This window comes from Homalodisca vitripennis, chromosome X (genome assembly GCF_021130785.1).
Source record: "Homalodisca vitripennis isolate AUS2020 chromosome X, UT_GWSS_2.1, whole genome shotgun sequence".
NCBI lineage: Eukaryota > Metazoa > Arthropoda > Insecta > Hemiptera > Cicadellidae > Homalodisca > Homalodisca vitripennis.
Window position 1 is genome coordinate 21,080,261 of NC_060215.1, and position 20,953 is coordinate 21,101,213.

Genomic DNA, 20,953 nt, shown 5'->3' on the forward strand with positions numbered 1-20,953 from the left:
AACCCAATTTAATGAACAAAAATCTAAATGAATCGTATGGCAAAATATGTCGTAAAAATGTCATATGTAGACTTAAAATGTTGCTTGAAACTTCATCTGTACGAGAACTTATATTTTGTACGATTGTCCATCTATCTATCCGTAGGAAATCTCGAGAATGAAATAATCTATATATTTGTAACCTCTTACGTAACCTCAGTGAATTGCGGCGCACTTCTGCCTTGTCAGTGTAATGTTTTAATGCATAATTAACTTAAGTATAAACTTAAAATTGTGTAACATAACAAAGTGTTTCCCGTTTTGTCTCGTGTATTCCACTATTTTGGAGAATTACAGTGAATGTACGTTTTGATGATATCGAATCTACATTATTGTTAATATCATTGTACAATTCACAACACGTTTAAAGTTTATTACAGGACGATCGTCAAATCGTCACAGCCTCTGACGTGGAAAAAAGGCAAATACTGTAGTTATAAACATGACTAATTACAAAATATTGGATACAGTGAAAATTTCACAGGAAATTCAATTACAACGAAACAAAATCACGCGTGAAAGATTTAGTAGGGCAGCATTTAACAACACTGATCCCCCAGCATCTGGTCAAAGTTAAGAATAAATCTATATTATTGTTAACATCATTGTACACTTCACAACACGTTTAAAGTTTATTACAGGACGTTCGTCAAATCGTCACAGCCTCTGACGTGCAAAAAAAATCAAATAATGTAGTTATAATCATGACTAATAACAAAATATTGGATACACTGAAAATTTCACAGGAAATTCAAGTACAACGAAACAATATCACGCGTGAAGTATTTACAAACAAGTCAGCATTTAGCAACACTGATCCCCCAGCATCTGGTCAACGTTCAGAATAAATCTACATTATTGTTAATATAATTGTACACTTCACAACACGTTTAAAGTTTATTACAGGACGTTCGTCAAATCGTCACAGCCTCTGACGTGCAAAAAAAGCAAATACTGTAGTTATAATCATGACTAATTACAAAATGTTGGATTCAGTGAAAATTTCACAGGAAATTCAACTACAACGAAACAAAATCACGTGTGAAATATTTACAAACAAGGCAGCATTTAGCAACACTGATCCCCCAGCATCTGGTCAACGTTCAGAATAAATCTACATTATTGTTAATATAATTGTACACTTCACAACACGTTTAAAGTTTATTACAGGACGTTCGTCAAATCGTCACAGCCTCTGACGTGCAAAAAAAGCAAATACTGTAGTTATAATCATGACTAATTACAAAATGTTGGATTCAGTGAAAATTTCACAGGAAATTCAACTACAACGAAACAAAATCACGCGTGAAATATTTACAAACAAGGCAGCATTTAGCAACACTGATCCCCAGAATCTGGTCAACGTTCAGAATAAAAAACCGAAATATTTAAATGAGTTTACTTTCAAGTACTTAACTTAATATTTAGCCCTTTATTTAGTTCACCATGTATTTTTTTTCTATTGTCGATATACGTTTTCCCCATAACCAACAAGTTCTATAAAATGTGCTTATAAATTTAAATTGAATACATTTATAGTAAACTGTAATTTATAATTGTAATTTACGCTAATTATTTGTAAGTATATAAGTCTATTATAACAATATTTCTGCCAATATAACCTGTTAGGAAAAAGGGAACTGAGGAAAGAGAAATAATAACTTGATTGTGATAGTGAGGTGGTATGAAACCCAAGTACTGTTACTGTTTACTTTTATAAGTAGGGATGGAAATGTTTTAGTAGAATTTGATCATGGTTCACTATAAGTTAATATTGATAAAGAGAAAAAATTTGAAAGATAAAATCTCTTAATCGCATGGGATCTGGGAACTAAGAACTCATTGTGTTGCCGAGAGAGGATACGTTTTAAGTAGTCTACTGAAATCAAGGCAAGTACAAGTGTTATTGCCAAGGCATTTTACTATTTCAGCCCTGCTGGGCCCTTCAGACGGGCATGATATTCGGATTTATATTACAAGTGGAAGGTAAAAAACTTTAAAATCATAGAATAATAAGTCTTTTTTAATATAGAGGTACTCAAAAAACAACATTACTATCTATTGGTAGTCGATCATTCGACGAAAAAGCTATTAATAAAACGAATTTTGATAATTAATTAACTTAATATATCTCAATATTTACGTTTTAACACTATGAATGTCAGGAATATAAGTATTTAGAAGTAGAATGTAAGTATGCGAATGTATACTTCCTAAACTTATATAAGCGTTGCTTAGGGGAGTTTTAAAAGTGCTAGATAATTTTATATTATATATAAATATTTCTTGGGGATTGCGTTAACTATGCTAAACAGATTGAAATGTGCTGAGGTATGACTTAAACCTAACAACTTTCTTGATTTAGTTATTTGTTACATATTCTCAAAGTAAGTTTTATGTTTTATGATGAACAAAGCATACAGTTATATTATAGTTAGCTCTTACTAAAGGGATTAGACACCACGTCATAATTAAAACCTCAAAATGCATAAGATCAATAAACGAGCTTATGTTGTGCCCTTGTGTGTATTGAATATTGTTCACCATATTGAGTAGTAGGGAGTGTTTATTTAAATTGGAGTTGGATCTAACATCTACTCATCCAATTCTAATCTAAATATTGCCTACTTGTTAGGTTGGTGTTGGGAAGTCCAGCGTCACTTTATGTGATTTAATTACATTTATTGATATTTAACTTTAAATACTTTTCGGGTTCCTTAAAGTGAAGAATAGAATAGATACCGGTTAACAAAACGTTGTCTCAACTATCCCGGTAAGGTTTATAAACCTTCGGGAATTCTATCGAACTTTCTCTCGTGAATGATACTCGGTTATCAAAACGTTGTCTCAACTATCCCGGTAAGGTTTATAAACCTTCGGGAACCCTATCGAACTTTCTCTCGTGAATGATACTCGGTTATCAAAACGTTGTCTCAACTATCCCGGTAAGGTTTATAAACCTTCGGGAACCCTATTGAACTTTCTCTCGTGAATGATACTCGGTTATCAAAACGTTGTCTCTACTATCCCGGTAAGGTTTATAAACCTTCGGGAATTCTATCGAACTTTCTGTAGTGAATGTTACTCGGTTATCAAAACGTTGTCTCAACTATCCCGGTAAGGTTTATAAACCTTCGGGAATTCTATCGAACTTTCTCTCGTGAATGATACTCGGTTATCAAAACGTTGTCTCAACTATCCCGGTAAGGTTTATAAACCTTCGGGAATTCTATCGAACTTTCTCTCGTGAATGATACTCGGTTATCAAAACGTTGTCTCAACTATCCCGGTAAGGTTTATAAACCTTCGGGAATTCTATCGAACTTTCTGTAGTGAATGATACTCGGTTATCAAAACGTTGTCTCAACTATCCCGGTAAGGTTTAATAAACCTTCGGGAATTCTATCGAACTTTCTGTAGTGAATGTTACTCGGTTATCAAAACGTTGTCTCAACTATCCCGGTAAGGTTAATAAACCTTCGGGAACCCTATTGAACTTTCTCTCGTGAATGATACTCGGTTATCAAAACGTTGTCTCAACTATCCCGGTAAGGTTTATAAACCTTCGGGAACCCTATTGAACTTTCTCTCGTGAATGATACTCGGTTATCAAAACGTTGTCTCAACTATCCCGGTAAGGTTTATAAACCTTCGGGAACCCTATCGTACTTTCTCTCGTGAATGATACTCGGTTATCAAAACGTTGTCTCAACTATCCCGGTAAGGTTTATAAACCTTCTGGAACCCTATTGAACTTTCTCTCGTGAATGATACTCGGTTATCAAAACGTTGTCTGAACTATCTCGGTGAGGTTTATAAACCTTTGGGAATTCTATCGAACTTTCTGTAGTGAATGATACTCGGTTATCAAAACGTTGTCTCAACTATCTCGGTAAGGTTTACAAACCTTCGGGAATTCTATCGAACTTTCTCTCGTGAATGATACTCGGTTATCAAAACGTTGTCTCAACTATCCCGGTAAGGTTTATAAACCTTCGGGAATTCTATCGAACTTTCTCTCGTGAATGATACTCGGTTATCAAAACGTTGTCTCAACTATCCCTGTAAGGTTTATAAACCTTCGGGAATTCTATTGAACTTTCTCTCGTGAATGATACTCGGTTATCAAAACGTTGTCTCAACTATCTCGGTGAGGTTTATAAATCTTCGGAAATTCTATCGAACTTTCTGTAGTGAATGATACTCGTATCTTAAAACTTAGTGTCTGGAACAGGTAAATAGTCGAAAATAGGTTTGTCTCTTCCTTATTATTAAGTAACGGTAATTAAAAATGTACAATAGTTTGAATGTTATTCGTACAATGATAGCACACTATTTAAAATTTTGTGGACAGGCAATGAAAACCGAATATCGTATTTTAAATTTGTCGCAATAAAGTTTAATATATAAAAACCTGTTGGAAGTAGGAATTAAACTGACGGAATTAAGGTCTTTCAAAAGATGCTCTTTTCACGTCAACCTTTGTCTTGGTCTTTGTGGGACCATTCTTAGCATTGAAGTCGACCTCTTTGTCCTTAACTAGATCCAGAGCTATTATACCGGTGGTAATGTCACCTTGAATATCGAAATTAAGGATACGATAGAGTTTTACTATCCTATAGTCCCGATGGCTCGCATTTCGACAAAATATGTTTTGTGGTTGTTTTACTGCGTGGTGGGTACGCGACACGACCGATCTTCATAAGTATCATCCTTTTCGCTTGTTTCTGATAATCACTATGCACAGAAAGAAATACGATCTTCTTAAGTATCATCCTTTTCGCTTGTTTCTGGAAATCACTATGCACAGAAAGAAACACGATCTTCATAAGTATCATCCTTTTCGCTTGTTTCTGGAAATCACTATGCACAGAAAGAAACACGATCTTCATAAGTATCATCCTTTTCGCTTGTTTCTGGAAATCACTATGCACAGAAAGAAATGCCCGTCATCACACCCTCTTAGTAAAAAAGGGGTCTAGATTGAAAATTACTGCGGCTTTTGACAAATCGACGGACGAGCTGAATCAATCACTTGCAGCATTCTGCCCAGACCAGATCAACTGAGGTGTCATAGATCATCACGTGTTCTAGGATGCAAACTCAAGCGAGACTGGAACGCCCTTTAAAATAGGTTTAGAATTTATTTTCCGGAGTTAACACTCCTAAGCACAAAATTGTTGTCTAAAAAATACAAACGCACTTACCGTTATAATTATATCATCTCACCGCACTCTGGCCCAGTGTGAGAAATTGAGACAGAAATTAGAATAAAATAATTTAGTGGTGCTAACTTACGATAAATTCTACTAACACTAAAATAATCATACAGTATGCACTATGCACTATAGATAATGCTAAAAACTACAGTTATAATTGAACGTGAAAACAGGAACCAATTAAAAACAGATGTTTTAATGAGTTCAACAATTAGTAAGCAGCGTAGTTTGATGACATAATCGACTTACTAGCCCGCATGACAGGACGTTCACTAAAAACAAATATTATCTCTCAACACGATGTTGCACAATTTTGCAGTTAGCGAGTGGTTACAGAATGTACATGAAAGGACATTGTTTAGAATACACATAATTATAAATCTGTCATAGACAATACGCAATTTCAGGAAAGGAGCTTACAGAAGAACGTACATTACATTTGAATATTCTAATAAGTTGGACTTCCGGCTTTATTTAGAAATACCATCGGTTCAAATCTTGTCAGTGACAATATCACCGACTCTCCTTTCTCTCTTTGATAAGATTTTAAGATTGAAGACTTCATTAGGCTTAACATTCTATCGTCCCCTCATGCTTCCTTAACAATATCACTTTAGTCAGATTAAACAATACAATTAATTTATTATCTATTAAATTTTTCTGGGTATTTACTCTTCTGCTCCAGTTCAAGTGTGAAAACCTCTTTGTGATGCCCCAAATTTGAGAAATGTGTTTAATAGATCCTTATATCACGTAGACACCACGCCAAATTCTATATTTAATAATAATATACTACACATTAGTTACAATTCCTGATTTAGTATTCATCTGAAGTTGAAAAAATATCAAGTTGATCAAGGATTGTAGTATTACGCAACACTTCCAGATCAAATTGTGTCAACAGTTTAATCACGTTATCTAACCAGATCAGTGTTTATCATATCACTTGATGAAGTTTGATGGGCTGACATAACAGATAACGGAAGGACTGAAATTAGGTGATCAGGTTTTCATAGTATTTGATCAAATCTTTTTTAGGTATATTAAAATATATTCGTAGAGGGATTAAAACGTTGAACAACTATTATTTACTTACGTATGAACACTGTGGTTAAACTGAAATTTATTGTAACTCCCATATTTAGTCCTTAGGGTATATTTAATTATTTAGTTAATAACACTATTGGTTTCACAAATTTTCAACACGGGTCCTCATATTTTATTATGTGGGCTAAAAAATGCGCCTGTTTTTAACTATAACTAAGTTTACAATTGTGTTTAATCATCATCATCGTCATTATCAAGTTTAATTTTTAAGATCTGTATTTATTCGAAATGGCTGAGTTGTCAAAAACGTAAAAACTAAATTAAATTAAACTTAATTTACTAACTCCAGTTTAGAAGTAGACCCGGTGCTTCGAATCCATGTTATTTTCGGATAATAATAAACTCGTAACCCAGAACTGTACTTAACAGTTTTTCCCATATACAAAACTAAGATCGTAAAGCAAGATAATATTGGGTGAAGCCATAGCCATTATATACAAACTATGCTATCAAACTTCTGTTAATTTTAAAAACACTGTGTAATAAATTGTAGGGAAAGGGCGTTCATTTTAAGATGTTTAATAGGACATCGAATGAACCAAAGATAAATCCTAATTTAGAAGATGAAAACATCAATTTGGGAATTAAGAAAAAGATTGTTGTTTGTTAGGAAAAGATTGTCTTATAAAAGTATTACTGACTTTTACAAGCTTCAGTGGTATAACAAGTCGTCTCGATTAAACGGTTTTTTACAAACGTTTATAAAATTGTTTACTAAACAAACGTTTAACTAGGTTGCCATGACGTGCATTCTCAAAGACTTAATCGAATCAAGATAACTCTTCCAAGATAAGCCTATCTTACGAAGTTTATGTTCCAGTATTGCCGGCTTACACGATGTTATCTTATGGATTTCCTGAAAGATTATGGAGTATAATTCCTAGGAAAGGTTATACCTAGTAACAGTACGTTAATAGGCCTATATATTATTGCAAAAGGAATATTGGAACCTTTTGCTAAAGCCAGTAGCCTACCGTTCCGACGCGACGGTACCACAAGCAAAATTCCAGGCCTTCGCTTGCATGTAGAACATTGGAGAGAAATTTCATGTAAAGGCATAGTCTGAGGCATTTTAGGTTATTACAGCTAATGCTATAAATAACTTCAAATCCGTTTCTTTGGAAAGCTCAGTTTATTATTAAATTACTATGCATGGAACTGGGTACTGCAGTTTAATGCGTACAAGTCGTAGGCCTATCTTTAATTTAAAATATCTTATAAAAGTATAGTGGTTTAAGGTTTAGCCTATTTGCGGGAAAGTGGTCACAGCACAATTAGCTTTCGAGCAAATTATACATTGTTATTTTATTATAGAGAGTATGTACGCTTTGGTATTTATTACTTTGCTATTGAAATTGTTCTAGTTTATATTTTCTTTTCAAACCAAAATAGTTTTTTTTACATACCACTTCCATTACAGAACAAGCTGTGCAATATTCAAAAGTAGTTTAAAAATTTGGTTTTTATTTTGGTTTTAGTTCAAACTAATTGTCAAATTTAGGCTAATTCTCAACAGTGATATATAAACTGAATTTTCTCATAACATAAAAATTACTTGAATGGGAAATTACCTATATAAATAAAATGCATATAAAAACGCTTTATGGAGAATGTAAGTGTTTTGCCCCGCATTTGAGTACATGTATGATTGTTATTGTTTGTATTCGGCGGACGGCAGTGGAAAATTGATTGTAAAAAAATGTTTTGTAAAGGCAGGGCAATTATGTAGATTTTAATAATTTTGTAAAGGTTATTGTGATCTGAACATGTTAAGTTCATTTTGTACATTTACTTGAAACGGAAAATTGTGGAATAATCAACATTTAGTTGTACATTTTGTAAGACACAGTGATTTGAAATAATTTTGCAAAAAAGATTTTTTTTAGTTTTCTGTGTTTTATTTGTTGTTCAAAGTTTCGTTCAGGAGGGCAAGAGTGTAGCTTTTATTATTAGTGCTTAAATATGGCGGAGGCGCGGATTTACTTTTAAGAAACGATGAAATTAATAAACAGCAATATAATTATTTAAAGTGGAATTTATGAAATAAGTTTATTTCTAGTTCAAATTTTTATTGCTTCTGACTGAATAACGAACAAAACTAAATGGAGGAAGTCACCGCGTCGATAACTGGTCATGTTGTTGCCGTACAATCCCGCAGCGCGTGTAAATCTCATTTATCTTTTGTAAGATAAAACTAATCATTTGTTTATTTTATCGCTAGAAATTTGTATTATCTCGAGCAAAGTTTTGTATCTGGCCAGCGGCATACTCTGTCCAGCACACTTGGAGTAGTGTTTGGGAATATTTGAGGTTATGAGGTCTTTCTTACAGAGTACCTACCTATACCCACCTACCCGTGCCTTTCCCAGTCGAAATGGGTACGGCATGAATGCAGTCAAGACAATATAGTCTGTCCATTTGGACTAGCGGATGTCAATCGGACCTTGGACAATATGATTTGTCCATCAGCCAGTACAGTACCTGACTGGTTCGGAATCTACCTATAATAAGTAGGGCCCAAACTTTCCCTGGTCAACGTTTGGGCCCTTGGTCTGGTAACAGGCCATTGGTCTGTTAATTAATGGCCATCTATGAACTTGATAACCTAAGATCGACAAGACTACACGTTATTCCCACTCATTTCTACCGTACTCGCTCGAAGAAATAACGAAGAAATTTCGTATTCTTTCTAAAATAAAGCACGCTTTACATTTTTTTAATATATTAAAAATTGTAGATCACTTACTAACAAAAGTTTTAAAAGTCTTACCTAAGGGCAATGTTTAATATAGCCTAATTATGTTAATACGTGGACTTTAAAACGTGATTAAATAACATGTTTGATGTATGTTAATTTACTGAGACATTTATTAAAACCTTTTGTGCTGTGAAAGTCTATAAAATGACCCTTGTGTCATAACGAGTCACTCATAGATGTTTTACGCGTAGGAAGAGAAATGTAAACGCATTTCCTTAATGTATTTTTCTGAATGTTAAAAATGACTTGCATTTCCGAAAATTCAATTACATTGTTGCAGATGTGTAAAATATAACATATGTAGTACAACTGTACAGGGAACTGATTCTTGACATTTTGTTGCAAGAAAGTGGATCATTCGAAGAGACTCTTTTCGCAATGAAGAAAAGAGTATTTGCTTTGACAAATAGATAAAATAACGGCAGAGTAAAAAAAAGATGTGTTTAGTTGTTTAGCAACCATTATTCATGAGATTGAGAGGTTAGTTGACGCGGGTGCCTTGTGGAGCGCTAGTGTGCCGTCGGCCATAGTTCTCCCCACCACCACCCTCCCGAGCAGCTTACATTGCCATTGGCTTGGCAGAAGGTTTCCCCAGTCTCAAAGCTGTTGGGTCTGTGTCGTTGCGGACGAGTCGTTCACGGTTATAGCTCACTAGTTGTATTTAGTGCGTACAAGAGTGTTATATACACTGTATAACATTAGATTCCGAGTGGTGTGTCAAAGTAAATGTGAAACTACCGACCTCAGTGTGACCGTGTGGATCTAGAGGAACGTGTACCTCGTGATATGTGTTTACAACATGGAATCAATAGTGGAAATGCCATCCCCTAGATGTTTCCTCCGAGACAGCAGATCTCCTTTTGTATAATAACCGTCAGGTTTCGCAGTTTCCAGTGAAAAGAGAAGATATCTAGTGTAAACCATGGTATTCGGGAATGTTATGTCCTTCCCGTTGACTGCGGGCCTGGCCAGATTCCTCTCCCCAGCAACACGGCCGATTCTACTTCTTCCGTGTGCTAAAGTCACTTCTTGCCTCACTTTAGTGTTGTTAATATGTTTTGAAACTGTTCTGTTATCGACAGTTAGCGACTGCACCAAATCATTCTACGTCCATTGGAACACAACAAATCCAATGTAAGTCTTTCATTTATTTCAGGTTAAATAATTAGTTAAGGTTTGATGTTTATAAAATATCAATTTATTGTTTATACGGTCATTCGACTCATGATTAGGTGTAAAATAGCAATTTTTGACTTAATTTTAAGGTGTTTAAAGTAAGTGTATGTACCTTGTTATATTATTTTCGTGTTTGTGTATTGCAATTTTCAGTCATTTAGTCTTTGACATATATAAATAATTTGTTTATTGGAACTATCATATTAGTAATCTTTAAATTCTAATTTTGTTTACACTAAATTGAACTCAACTGATAATAGCCAATTCATGTATTTGCTTTTTATACAGCCTGGCGTGAATGATGGGTAATGTTTTAATTGATAAATTAATCACGATCTATGACCGCGATGAAAACGTCCTCAGAACCCGTACTATTGAACATTACAGATCAATGCCGTTCTTCGTTTCGTGCTGTGTTCAGGAGTTTGAACTTCCACGCAACTTGGTCCTCCCCCGGTATAAAACATTCATAGAAATCGGAAAAAACGAAGTAAGTCTAATGTTCGAATTGTAGGTTAGTCGATGCAGATGCAAGAGCCGGGCGCTGAAGCAGTGCACAGTAGAAGGTGTCGTTGAACTCGGTTCTTAATGTTGTAAGCATACTGGCACTGGGACTGGCAGTGGACAAAACCGGCTTCATGCGTCCCAGCGTCCCCAGTCCCCACTCGAAGGTTCTCCAGCCATTCCGTTCTGCAGCTATTAGTTCTCCCTTGTTATGAGTTCTTCCACTTTCCTTACGCACACGGCAACAACAGACCCTCGAATAGCACGACATTCCCTACCACAATGGGGGTGACGGGCGACGGTCGTCTCCAAACTGCCGCATTTCCCCGATTTTATTTCGTTCATTAATACGGTTCCTTTTAGCAATTAATGATCCGTTATTAGCAGTCAATTTAAACCCTCCCCCCCACGTTAAATGTTCGGGAACAAAACACCGGTCTTTTATTGAGACTTTGGGAAATCTGTGCGGTTTGTACCGACTATGACCGATGTCCTAATCCGCTTCTTTATCTATTTGTCAATAAACTTTGACGTAGGCCTTCTTTACTGACGTTATACTTTATCCTTGCGTGTTTATTTGAAATCGAAAAAGACGTCTATTACGATAGAAATGTGCTTTTAACGCTTGTTGTAAATAACCAATCAAATAGCGTTAGAAATAAGTTACGTGAGTTTATATCGTGTAAAACTAAAATTACATTACTGAGTTTGTTTAAATACTGACATTGACATCTTCATGCTGGGCTTTAGTTACTTCTTGTAATGAAATTAACTTATCAACAATGAGAGTGTACAATATATTCACTTGGAACACTCTCATCAGTTTTGTTCGAGGCATATAATCTCATTTTATAGGTTATATTTAGTGTTTTCCCTCTTCACTTTCAAACAGCGATGAAGCTTTCAGGGCGTTGTTTGGTTACAGCCAGGTCGTTGTTGTAATTGAATGTTTCATCGATATTTTCTTATGTGTAGTTTCATCGACAGTTAACATGCTAGGGTAAGTTAATTGCTCTGTTGTGGGTGCCAGTAAGAGGTCGCCTCGCCCGACAGTTCTCTAGGCCTCGGCCTCGTATTATGCTAATTTATAACCTGAGTTACGTATTTAAAACAATACCTGCATACTAAACCGCGCGCTTTATTACTAGGAATGTATAATTATCGTGATAAAATGTAGGAATTTGTATTAGAAATTTTGATTATACCCCAGCTCGGAGGCATTACATAATGTGACGACTAAAACATGCTATTACACTATTACACGCTCTCTTCCCATGGAATTTTTTTTAAACAAGTAATATTTGTGATCTGTTAAGAGTTCATTGCAGTTATAAAGTCAGCTTTTTTACCGAGAAACTTTTGCCTAGGTTTTATTTCTTAAAATTTCTTCCTAAAGAAAGTAAATAAACATTTCACTGCACCAAACGTAGTAATTGTGAACTGATGTACTCTTAATCGTTTATTCGTTCAGAGTAAAAAGGAATATCTGAGATATTAATATGTATTTAAATAAATCCAATTAACTATTGTTTACACCTCTTAGTCAGCTTTAAGATTTTCATAAAGAAAACACTTAATTCTTCTATTAAATTTATTAGTCATTAACCTTTTTTGCGTGTTTATTCTTTAAAAAATCTGCTTTCTTTAAAACATAAACAGTATTAATCCTAATTTCAATTGTTTTCATACAATTAATAGTTTAATGCAATAGACTGTTAGTCAAAGGAGGTTTAAAATATTTAAATGTCAAATGCTTTTTAAACGTCTGTACCCGATGATTTCAGAGACAATCTTAGTCTACTTTTTTTAGCAAAACAATAAGTAATTTAAAAGTTAATAAATCGTAATTAATGTAGTGTAATGAATGAACATATCATAGGCTAAATATTATTGTTGGTAGAGTAAATATTTGTACTAGTCAGAGTTCAGAACTATCAGGGACGAACTATTGTGCTACATGAATGTTGTATTCTTAAGTATAATTATGGTATATTGTTATCTAAAGAATGTACAGGATACTTTTTCATGTAGTTATGTGCCATAACGCGTTTTGTAATATGTTTTTAAACTCACGATTCCTAAATGCCCTAATTTACAAAATAACAAGTTTTATTTCTACTCATCACATCAGTAAAATGACTTGATAAGACCAGTTCGCTCAAACCTTTTCTGATAATTGTTACAATGCTTTGATAATTCGTTAAAGTTCCCAAGCTGTGCTTTTAATGAAAAATATCTCAATTTTTCAGGTCACTAAAGTACTGGGAAATACCTAAATAATTAACTTTATAATATTAATCTGAAAAATATCTAATATGAATCACAGAATATGTAGTATTTTTCGCCAGAGTAGGTTGAATACACAAGTGGTTCGGAGAAATAGACATTTTCTGTGCCTTTAGGTTTAATTATATTTAAATAAGGTTCAAGATGCAGTACTGTATTTTTTTCTTTCGCCGCTATATTTTCAAATGGGCAATCTATCGTACATAGCTTTTGCTCTTTGTAGGGCAACAATACATACATATTAAACAACTTATCAATTAATAGCGACTAATGTAAAGTATTCATTGCTCATTTCGTAGTTTTTACAAGGGTGGCGGATGTCACTTTTCTGCAGGGTAGGACATTCAGTCCACCCCGTGGACTAACTGTCCTGCTTTTCAAAACTGTCCATTCCTACCTGCACTCATTCTCCATTCTGCTCAGTGATACTTCCACTACATTCGCACAGCGTACTGCTAAGGCAGTAAATATTAATAACAGTTTACTCCAACCAAAACTCAAGCTCTCACATATTAAGAGTAGATTACTAATTGGAATTATATTTAAACAAATCTGAGTAATTCAGCATTATCCTAATGAATCATAAACATCTACATTAAGTTAGTATTAATTGGTCCATCGTTAGTATAATACTGTATATGGGAGTAGACACTAACACCAGTACACGTTAATTGAAATGGATAGTTTATTCTTTTATTAGCACTGTTAATAATTAAAACAACCATTTATTTTATATATAATATATCACATTTATAGTTCTATCAAATAATTGTAAATTATCTTTAAGTAGTTAACTAAACGTGGAAAACATATTTTATTACATCCAATAGTTGCTCTTGACCTATAAACCAAAAACTAAACGAAACTTATCTGCCTACAGAAACATAATGCCCTTAACGATAGGTTGTAAATATCACTAAAACAGCAATTCGATGAAGACCGGATACAAGAGATTTTTTAGTTTAATTCAACTTCCATTTGCTATTTATTCATAGCTATATGCGCTCCGATATACTCTAAAGTTCGTTCAAATAGTGATCCAGGAACGACAGGAGATAATATTTTTAGTTAGTAGCAGTTACAAGCGACTTCGCACGCAACAAGTTCTTAAATATGTTCTTAAAACATTGCTCTTGAAAATAAACCGTTTGAAATGTGCAATATCGTAGTTAATAAAAAGAAAAAATACAAATGCTGTTGTTTCACTGAACGATGGCAAATGTCCGGAAAAAATCCTGTTTCCTTCACAATCCTTCCATCGTCAAAAATAACCTTCAAACAAAGAATGCTGTAAAGTTTTTGAAAGTTACGCGATTACAATTCATGTTAAAACTTAAAGTTCCCCGCGGTTTCACACGCAATTTCGTAGGCATTCGTACGAGCCACTTTCCAGTTCTAGGGGATTATATATCCGACGCCAATGTTGACAATTCCTTGTTCCTACGATCAAAGAAATATGTCTAAAAGTGTATACTTATGGCCATTGTAATTTATTCCAGGCTTAATATATTTTGTGCCTTAGTTGATGTTGCCTTGTTTCCTCGTTCAATACATACAAAGGTCTGAGAAGTCTATATCTGTCAAAAGTCAACTAAGATGCGTTTTACAACAGTCTTTAAATTTACAGTAAAAGTTTTTACTTTTATATCTGCATTACAGTACTCACCCAGCACTGCACACGTAGTATTTGTTCAAATGCACAGTTAAAAGTAGAGTTTTTAATTTACTTATCTGAATATTTTTCTTACTCTATGCTCAACAGTGGTTGCAGAAAATGTTGAAATAAAATGTTGTTACTATCAAGCTTGCTCTATGCTTACAAGACCAAATGAAAACAAATATAAATTATTAGTTAAATTAATTACACATATGGTTGTGTTCCCAAAAACATTATTTACACAGAACAGTTGATTAAAGTTAACAGACTCTTTTTGGATCTATACTATTATTTGCCTGATTTTTCCGTGCACTTTACAATACTTTCATCGTTGTTCTGCTAGTCGGGGCGAAAACGAATCCAATAAATCAGAGACCATTATAATCGTTACAGCCATTCTTAAGTTATAAATGGTGTAATTAAGCTGACTTTTTGTATATAAATTTTGTTTTAACTCTTTCTGTAGCGGTCTTCTTATGCAGTCTACTGAACAATATTTAGCAGATATGACATCCGCTCAAGTGCGGCAGAGTGAGTACGACGATCTCTTGTCAACCCCTCGTCAAAAGAAACTAACCCGTAGGTCGGACAGTGGGTCCCAGGCCGGGACCGTGGACCCAATGTCCACCCCTTAAGAAGTAGGTAAGAAATGGTCCCGACAGTTTTACGACGTGGACCTACAGTCCGTTTACCCCAAATCTAAATCCTTGCTGGCCGGTACCATCTTACCAGTAATATCTAGTCGGTAGTCAAGAACAGCTGTGCAGTTAACGTCAGTAACAGCACAGACAATGGATAAACGTATCCATTGTCTGTGGTAACAGTAAGGAATTACTCGAAGTAAGCCTGCATTACACCTCACGTATTAGTGTCACGTGACCTGAGTAAACATCACATAGAGGCAATTAGAATATAAGAATAAAAGTAATAAAAAATTGGAAGTTAACAAATTAACAATAGTGGCCTTAATCTGGCACTTGAGGTAAGGAAGGACATGATGTCTTTTGTTGTTGTTATTTTGAAATGATAGTCCATTAAGATACCCTTTAAAAAAAGCCGGCATATTATTTGTTGATAATGTTCAAATAATGACAAATGTTATTGATTTTAAATCTCTACTGCTTAGTGTTAAAACTGAATTGGATGTAGTGAAATTAATAAAATAATAGGTGACGTGGGCACGCGTAGACATTTCCCGATAGTTCCGAAGCCTGCCGATTGTAATGTATTGTATCCAGTGATGGTATTATTACCACACTGACCACTCGTGTTTTAGTGTGAGTGATATCGTCACTGCGTAAGTACAGCACATATTTTACAAGTTCATCATAAATTTAGAATTAAAAGCTTTAAAACAATCGTCAGCGACATAAATTAAACTACATATTATTACTATTGACATTCAAATAAATCCGCGGACGCATAAATTGTTTGAAGTAGTTAATTAAAATATAGTGATTAATAATTGTAAAAGGTTTTCCATTAATAAACGGACTGGACATTATCTCTACAGGAACTTTTAGAGGGCTTTATTTTTAAAAGGAAAAAAGTTCGAAATCAATGACTGTATTAAAAGTTGTGTATAATTTGTACATAAAACGTTCAAATCCATATTTCTTTGCATCGTCATAATAATTATGAATTCATGTAATTAAACTTGAACATTGTTTTGACTTTATTCTCAAAATCAAAGAGGTGATCTCGTTATAGACTATGACTGTAGTAGACTGTGGATTGTGTTGGTTTGGTAAGTATCAACATATACACTAATAAAAATGTCACACATTACTTACAAATATTGTCTTCTTAACTTACCTTCAATATTTTATAAAGTATTACTTATATTTTATTTATGTTTAAATAGGTTATTCTTAACAAATTGTGATAAGTATATAGAATTTAAAGAAAGCTTCTATGTACACACGTCATTGAACCTGGTTGTGGATCGCAACGGTTAGAATTTCCTTGGAATGTACCTTAGAAATGAGCTTTGCAAACTATGTCAGAGTTCCATTGCACCAACGGATCCATTCCGATGCCTATACTCAGTACAAACTTTACTTCCCGCTGAATCGAACTTGAACCTTAATATTTAAAAAAAAATATAAATAATTGACAGCAAGATAAAATTGCATTTGAAAAAGAATTTGATTACAATACAAACCCGGCAGAAATTCTGTATTATTTAGAATTGAAAGTAGGTTGCAATGCCCTCCCCCGCACCAAAAGTTGGTTTGTAATATTACAATGCGACTGTAATTGTAAATGTAAAAGATTTTAGTGGCAATATTAGAAACGAATGTGTGGGTTCGGGTCGTCCAAAATGGATGATTCATCCTGTAATACAAATCTGTACGAAATTTAATTTAAATTTGTACATGATAAGTGGATCTTTAATTTTGAAACGAATGTGTGCTATCGTCAAAATTGCAATTGTGTGACTATCTGGAGAGTGGTGGGTGGGTTGAGGTCGTCAAAATGGATGATTCATCCTGTACTACAAATCGGTACGAAATTAAATTTAAATTTGTACATGATAAGCGGATCATTAATTTTGGAACGCAGTTGAAGAGATAATAAAAAGCCGTGTGTGACTTTTCGAGCTAAGCGGCCTTTGTAGAAACGAGCTAATGTAGCTACGACATGCGTACTAAAAATCGTGTAGTGTTCTCATAGACTATCTTGGGGGGGGGGGGGGGATTGGCCGATGATGGTGAATATAACAAAACTCTTAATTCTATCAATCTTCCCCCTTGTCCAGTCCTATAAAGGTCTTGAAAGGGCGTTACAATGTTTTACAGAAGTTTATTCTCAATGTGAAAACCAATAACTTCATCCACAATTTGGACCAACGTCTGAAGGAATATTTCATACTCGACGTCGAGTGAATCGGCGCACAGCATGAGGTGGACTAGAGATTCCTGCCCTAGAGTCCACCTGCACGGTGCACTGTGGTGGATCACCCTTCTCCACTTCTCTTTACAAACAGGTCCAAGAGGGAGGGCTTCTATAGTCCAGAATATTTCACAACTAAGCACTTACATCGGGATTTAAGGCATCGTTCTACTGTGGACAATAAGTGTGGGGAAATGCGTCTGTAGCATCAATTCGCCCCCATCGAGCGTCGGGTCCATCATTGATAAAAACTATCTCTTTTGGGAAGTGATTAAAAAACTATGGCTTTTGTAAATGTTTGTTACGAGTATTTCATTAAATATGAGTCAATATACGAATGTAATGTTGATTTTCGTGGTAGTTTCATTGGGGAGACTTATTTGACTTACATTTTTAGGCGTTATGGCAACCACCGTAGGATCACTGTGCGGTACGTTGCCACCGCATTATTTTAACAAACAGATATATGCAAAACCCAATTTAAAAAATAAATTCTAAATTGCATCCAAGTTCTATTTAACTTGATTTCAAAACTGTAGAGTTTGTGTTTTCAAACAATCTGAGAAATTGATGAAACAGTGAGCCCTACACTACAACAATTCCAAAGTTGCTTAGAGTCTGTTCCCTGGAAGGTAGAACTCCATCGCTTCAAACATTGTATTGTACCCAAAATTCGACACAAGGGGGGTAACAAGTAAAGGAGAATAAGGAATGGACTTTTTTTTTGGGGGGGGGGGGTCACTTACCGATATTAACTGTACTTCCAACTACGTTGGAAAACGCAATGTCCACCAATGTGTATCGCACTCCTCGCAAAACGTCATGAGGACATACACTTGGCCAAACCGAGGAATAATAGGAAAAAACTTAAAGCATACGGCATATTGTCACTTCACCTTGATTTGGCTCTTGTAAGACTGAAGGCTGATTAAATCGTAACGCTAAAATCATTCTAACGATTCCAAAATGGCGGCCGTTCAATATGTTGATATCTACCCACATAAACAGGAAAGTAAAAGGTAACGTCGTTTTATGGGAAATATTCCATTTGGAGACAAAAAATTTACTACCGCATTTAATAAAATCGAATGAAAAATAATTGTGGATTGAGATTTTCTGTTGCTGCGCATATATAATCAAGGAATTCACAGAATTAAAGTTTATTTGATCAGTAAACACGTTTTTCTCTGCTATTTTTAATACACTTCTGAATTGTTTGGTGCTAAAATTGTGGCATCTGACTGGGTTATTCTTTATGTTCCTTAATTTTGTCATTGTTAAAAATTAACGCTCATTTTTGTGACATGTTGGCCTAGATAGTAGTTTTACCAGCTGCCACTGTGTAATTTCTGTTTTCAATTTTGCTCCACGCTTTGCCATAGAACGGCACACAGTCGTGCAGGATAGAAATATTGTATATGGGTAGTGAATGTTTTAAAATAAATGTCAAATAAACGAGCAATGTTTCAACGTTTATTAACATAACAATTAAAATTAAAATTAAAAATTGAATAAAACTGGCACACGAGTAGTCAAATGTTTTCCTACTCCAATGGCATTTAAATTGAATTTAAAACGTGAAAAAATAAGTTTTAAAATGTATTCATGTATTCTTTATAATTGAATGCATTTCGATATTAGTTATTAAATGTGATAAAGTTTACAATTGACGATGCAAGCGTGAGCCGTATGTAGAACTCTCGTCTCCCGTCTTGTCGAATTGAACAATTTATAATTATTATTATGTTAATTCGTGTAAGTCTAAAGTGGGATTGGGTCGAGTAGTTAACGTCCTTGGTAAAACGTTCTTCACTAGTTTATCATTTAAACGTGTTTACACGTGGACTATACGTTTGCCTCTGTAGGCGTCTATCAGTTTTTCAAACTCGGCAGTTTACCCCAAACATTCACAAATTTTCCATTAATTGGCCTTGTTTTGCAAGGGTGGTTTCATACGCCGATTGCTACGGTTTTGTACCGACTCATCGGATGAAAATGCGTGAACGTTCCTCGGTAGTAAAAATTATTAACTTTTGGAATGTCATGGTCATTGTGGGATACGAGTCACTCCCGCTAAACCATGACACGGCTTTTGTAGTCAACGGAGTTTTTGGTCGATAACTTTTAATTTTCAGAACCCAAGTCTAAATCACGCCATCGGATCTCCAACGTGCGATATAAATATTTTCATCCGTTTGCCTTTTTTTAGATTCATTAAATTTTTTAACAAATCTCGTGTGTCATACATGGCTATATGGAGTTGGAACAATACAAATTTCGATATTTATGTAATGATTAACAGTTGAAATCCACTGTTGAATTTCGATTGAGCCATTCACCTGGTGACCGAGACACCATTGGAAGCCTCCAAATTGTCAGGAATCACTGTGAATTGGATGGTCAGTTAATGCCGATTTGAGCCCTTCACCTGGTGACCGGGACACCAGTGGGAGCTGCCAAGTTTCTCGGGAATTACTGTGAATTGGAAGGTCAGTTAATGCCGATTTTAGGCCTTCACTTGGTGACCGGGACAACATTGGGAGCCTCCAAGTTGTCGGAAATTACTGTGAATTGGAAGGTCAGTTAATGCCGGTTTTAACCCTTCGCCTAGTGACTGGGACACCATTGGAAGCCTCCAAATTGTCAGGAATCACTGTGAATTGGATGGTCAGTTAATGCCGATTTTAGCCCTTCACCTGGTGACAGGGACACCATTGGAAGCCTCCAAGTTGTCAGGAATTAGTGTGAATTGGAAGGTCAGTTAATGCCGATTTTAGCCCTTCGCCTAGTGACCGGGACACCATTGGAAGCCTCCAAGTTCTTGGGATTCCAATACAGCCTTTTCGCTGAAATATTTCGTCAACCTTGCGTTTTAATTTATGTTTCCTTTAACAAACGTTTGGATTATATTTAATAGAGAGGCCACTTTCTTCTTGATCCGGATTTTACATACGCTAACTATATACGGTCGAGTATATATCCCTAACCCGAGAAGCCTACGTAACTAACTTGTACATTTACAGGTGAATATGAATAAAAGATGAATGTCGGTAATGTCGGTTATCTGTCCCCAAATTTGAACGTTTTCATGGAGCTTACAGTTAGTGATTTTATTACCTCTCTCAGACATTCTTGGTCACACACTCTATATTCGGAAATTATAAATACCATACAAGATATGAGTAAGACACGCCATTTGTCGCGGTCTACAGCTCGTTCCATCAGAACGACAGACAAGTAATATTTTCCTTATTAATCTTAACATCCCCTGGCAAACAAAAGAACAATTTTGTCAGCCTACAGTGTTATTGG

The 20,953-nt window shown here is 34.9% G+C and overlaps 1 protein-coding gene across 1 annotated transcript in view; it reads left to right on the forward strand.

Moving 5' to 3' along the window:
• The first annotated feature begins 9,683 nt into the window (after nt 1-9,683).
• Nucleotides 9,684-20,953, forward strand: part of LOC124369389 (ephrin-B1) — a 288,727-nt gene continuing 277,457 nt past the window's right edge. The window contains exon 1 of the mRNA XM_046827389.1: nt 9,684-10,257. Coding sequence (XP_046683345.1) covers nt 10,046-10,257 — 212 coding nt within the window. The 5' untranslated portion in view covers nt 9,684-10,045. The remainder of the gene's footprint in view (nt 10,258-20,953) is intronic.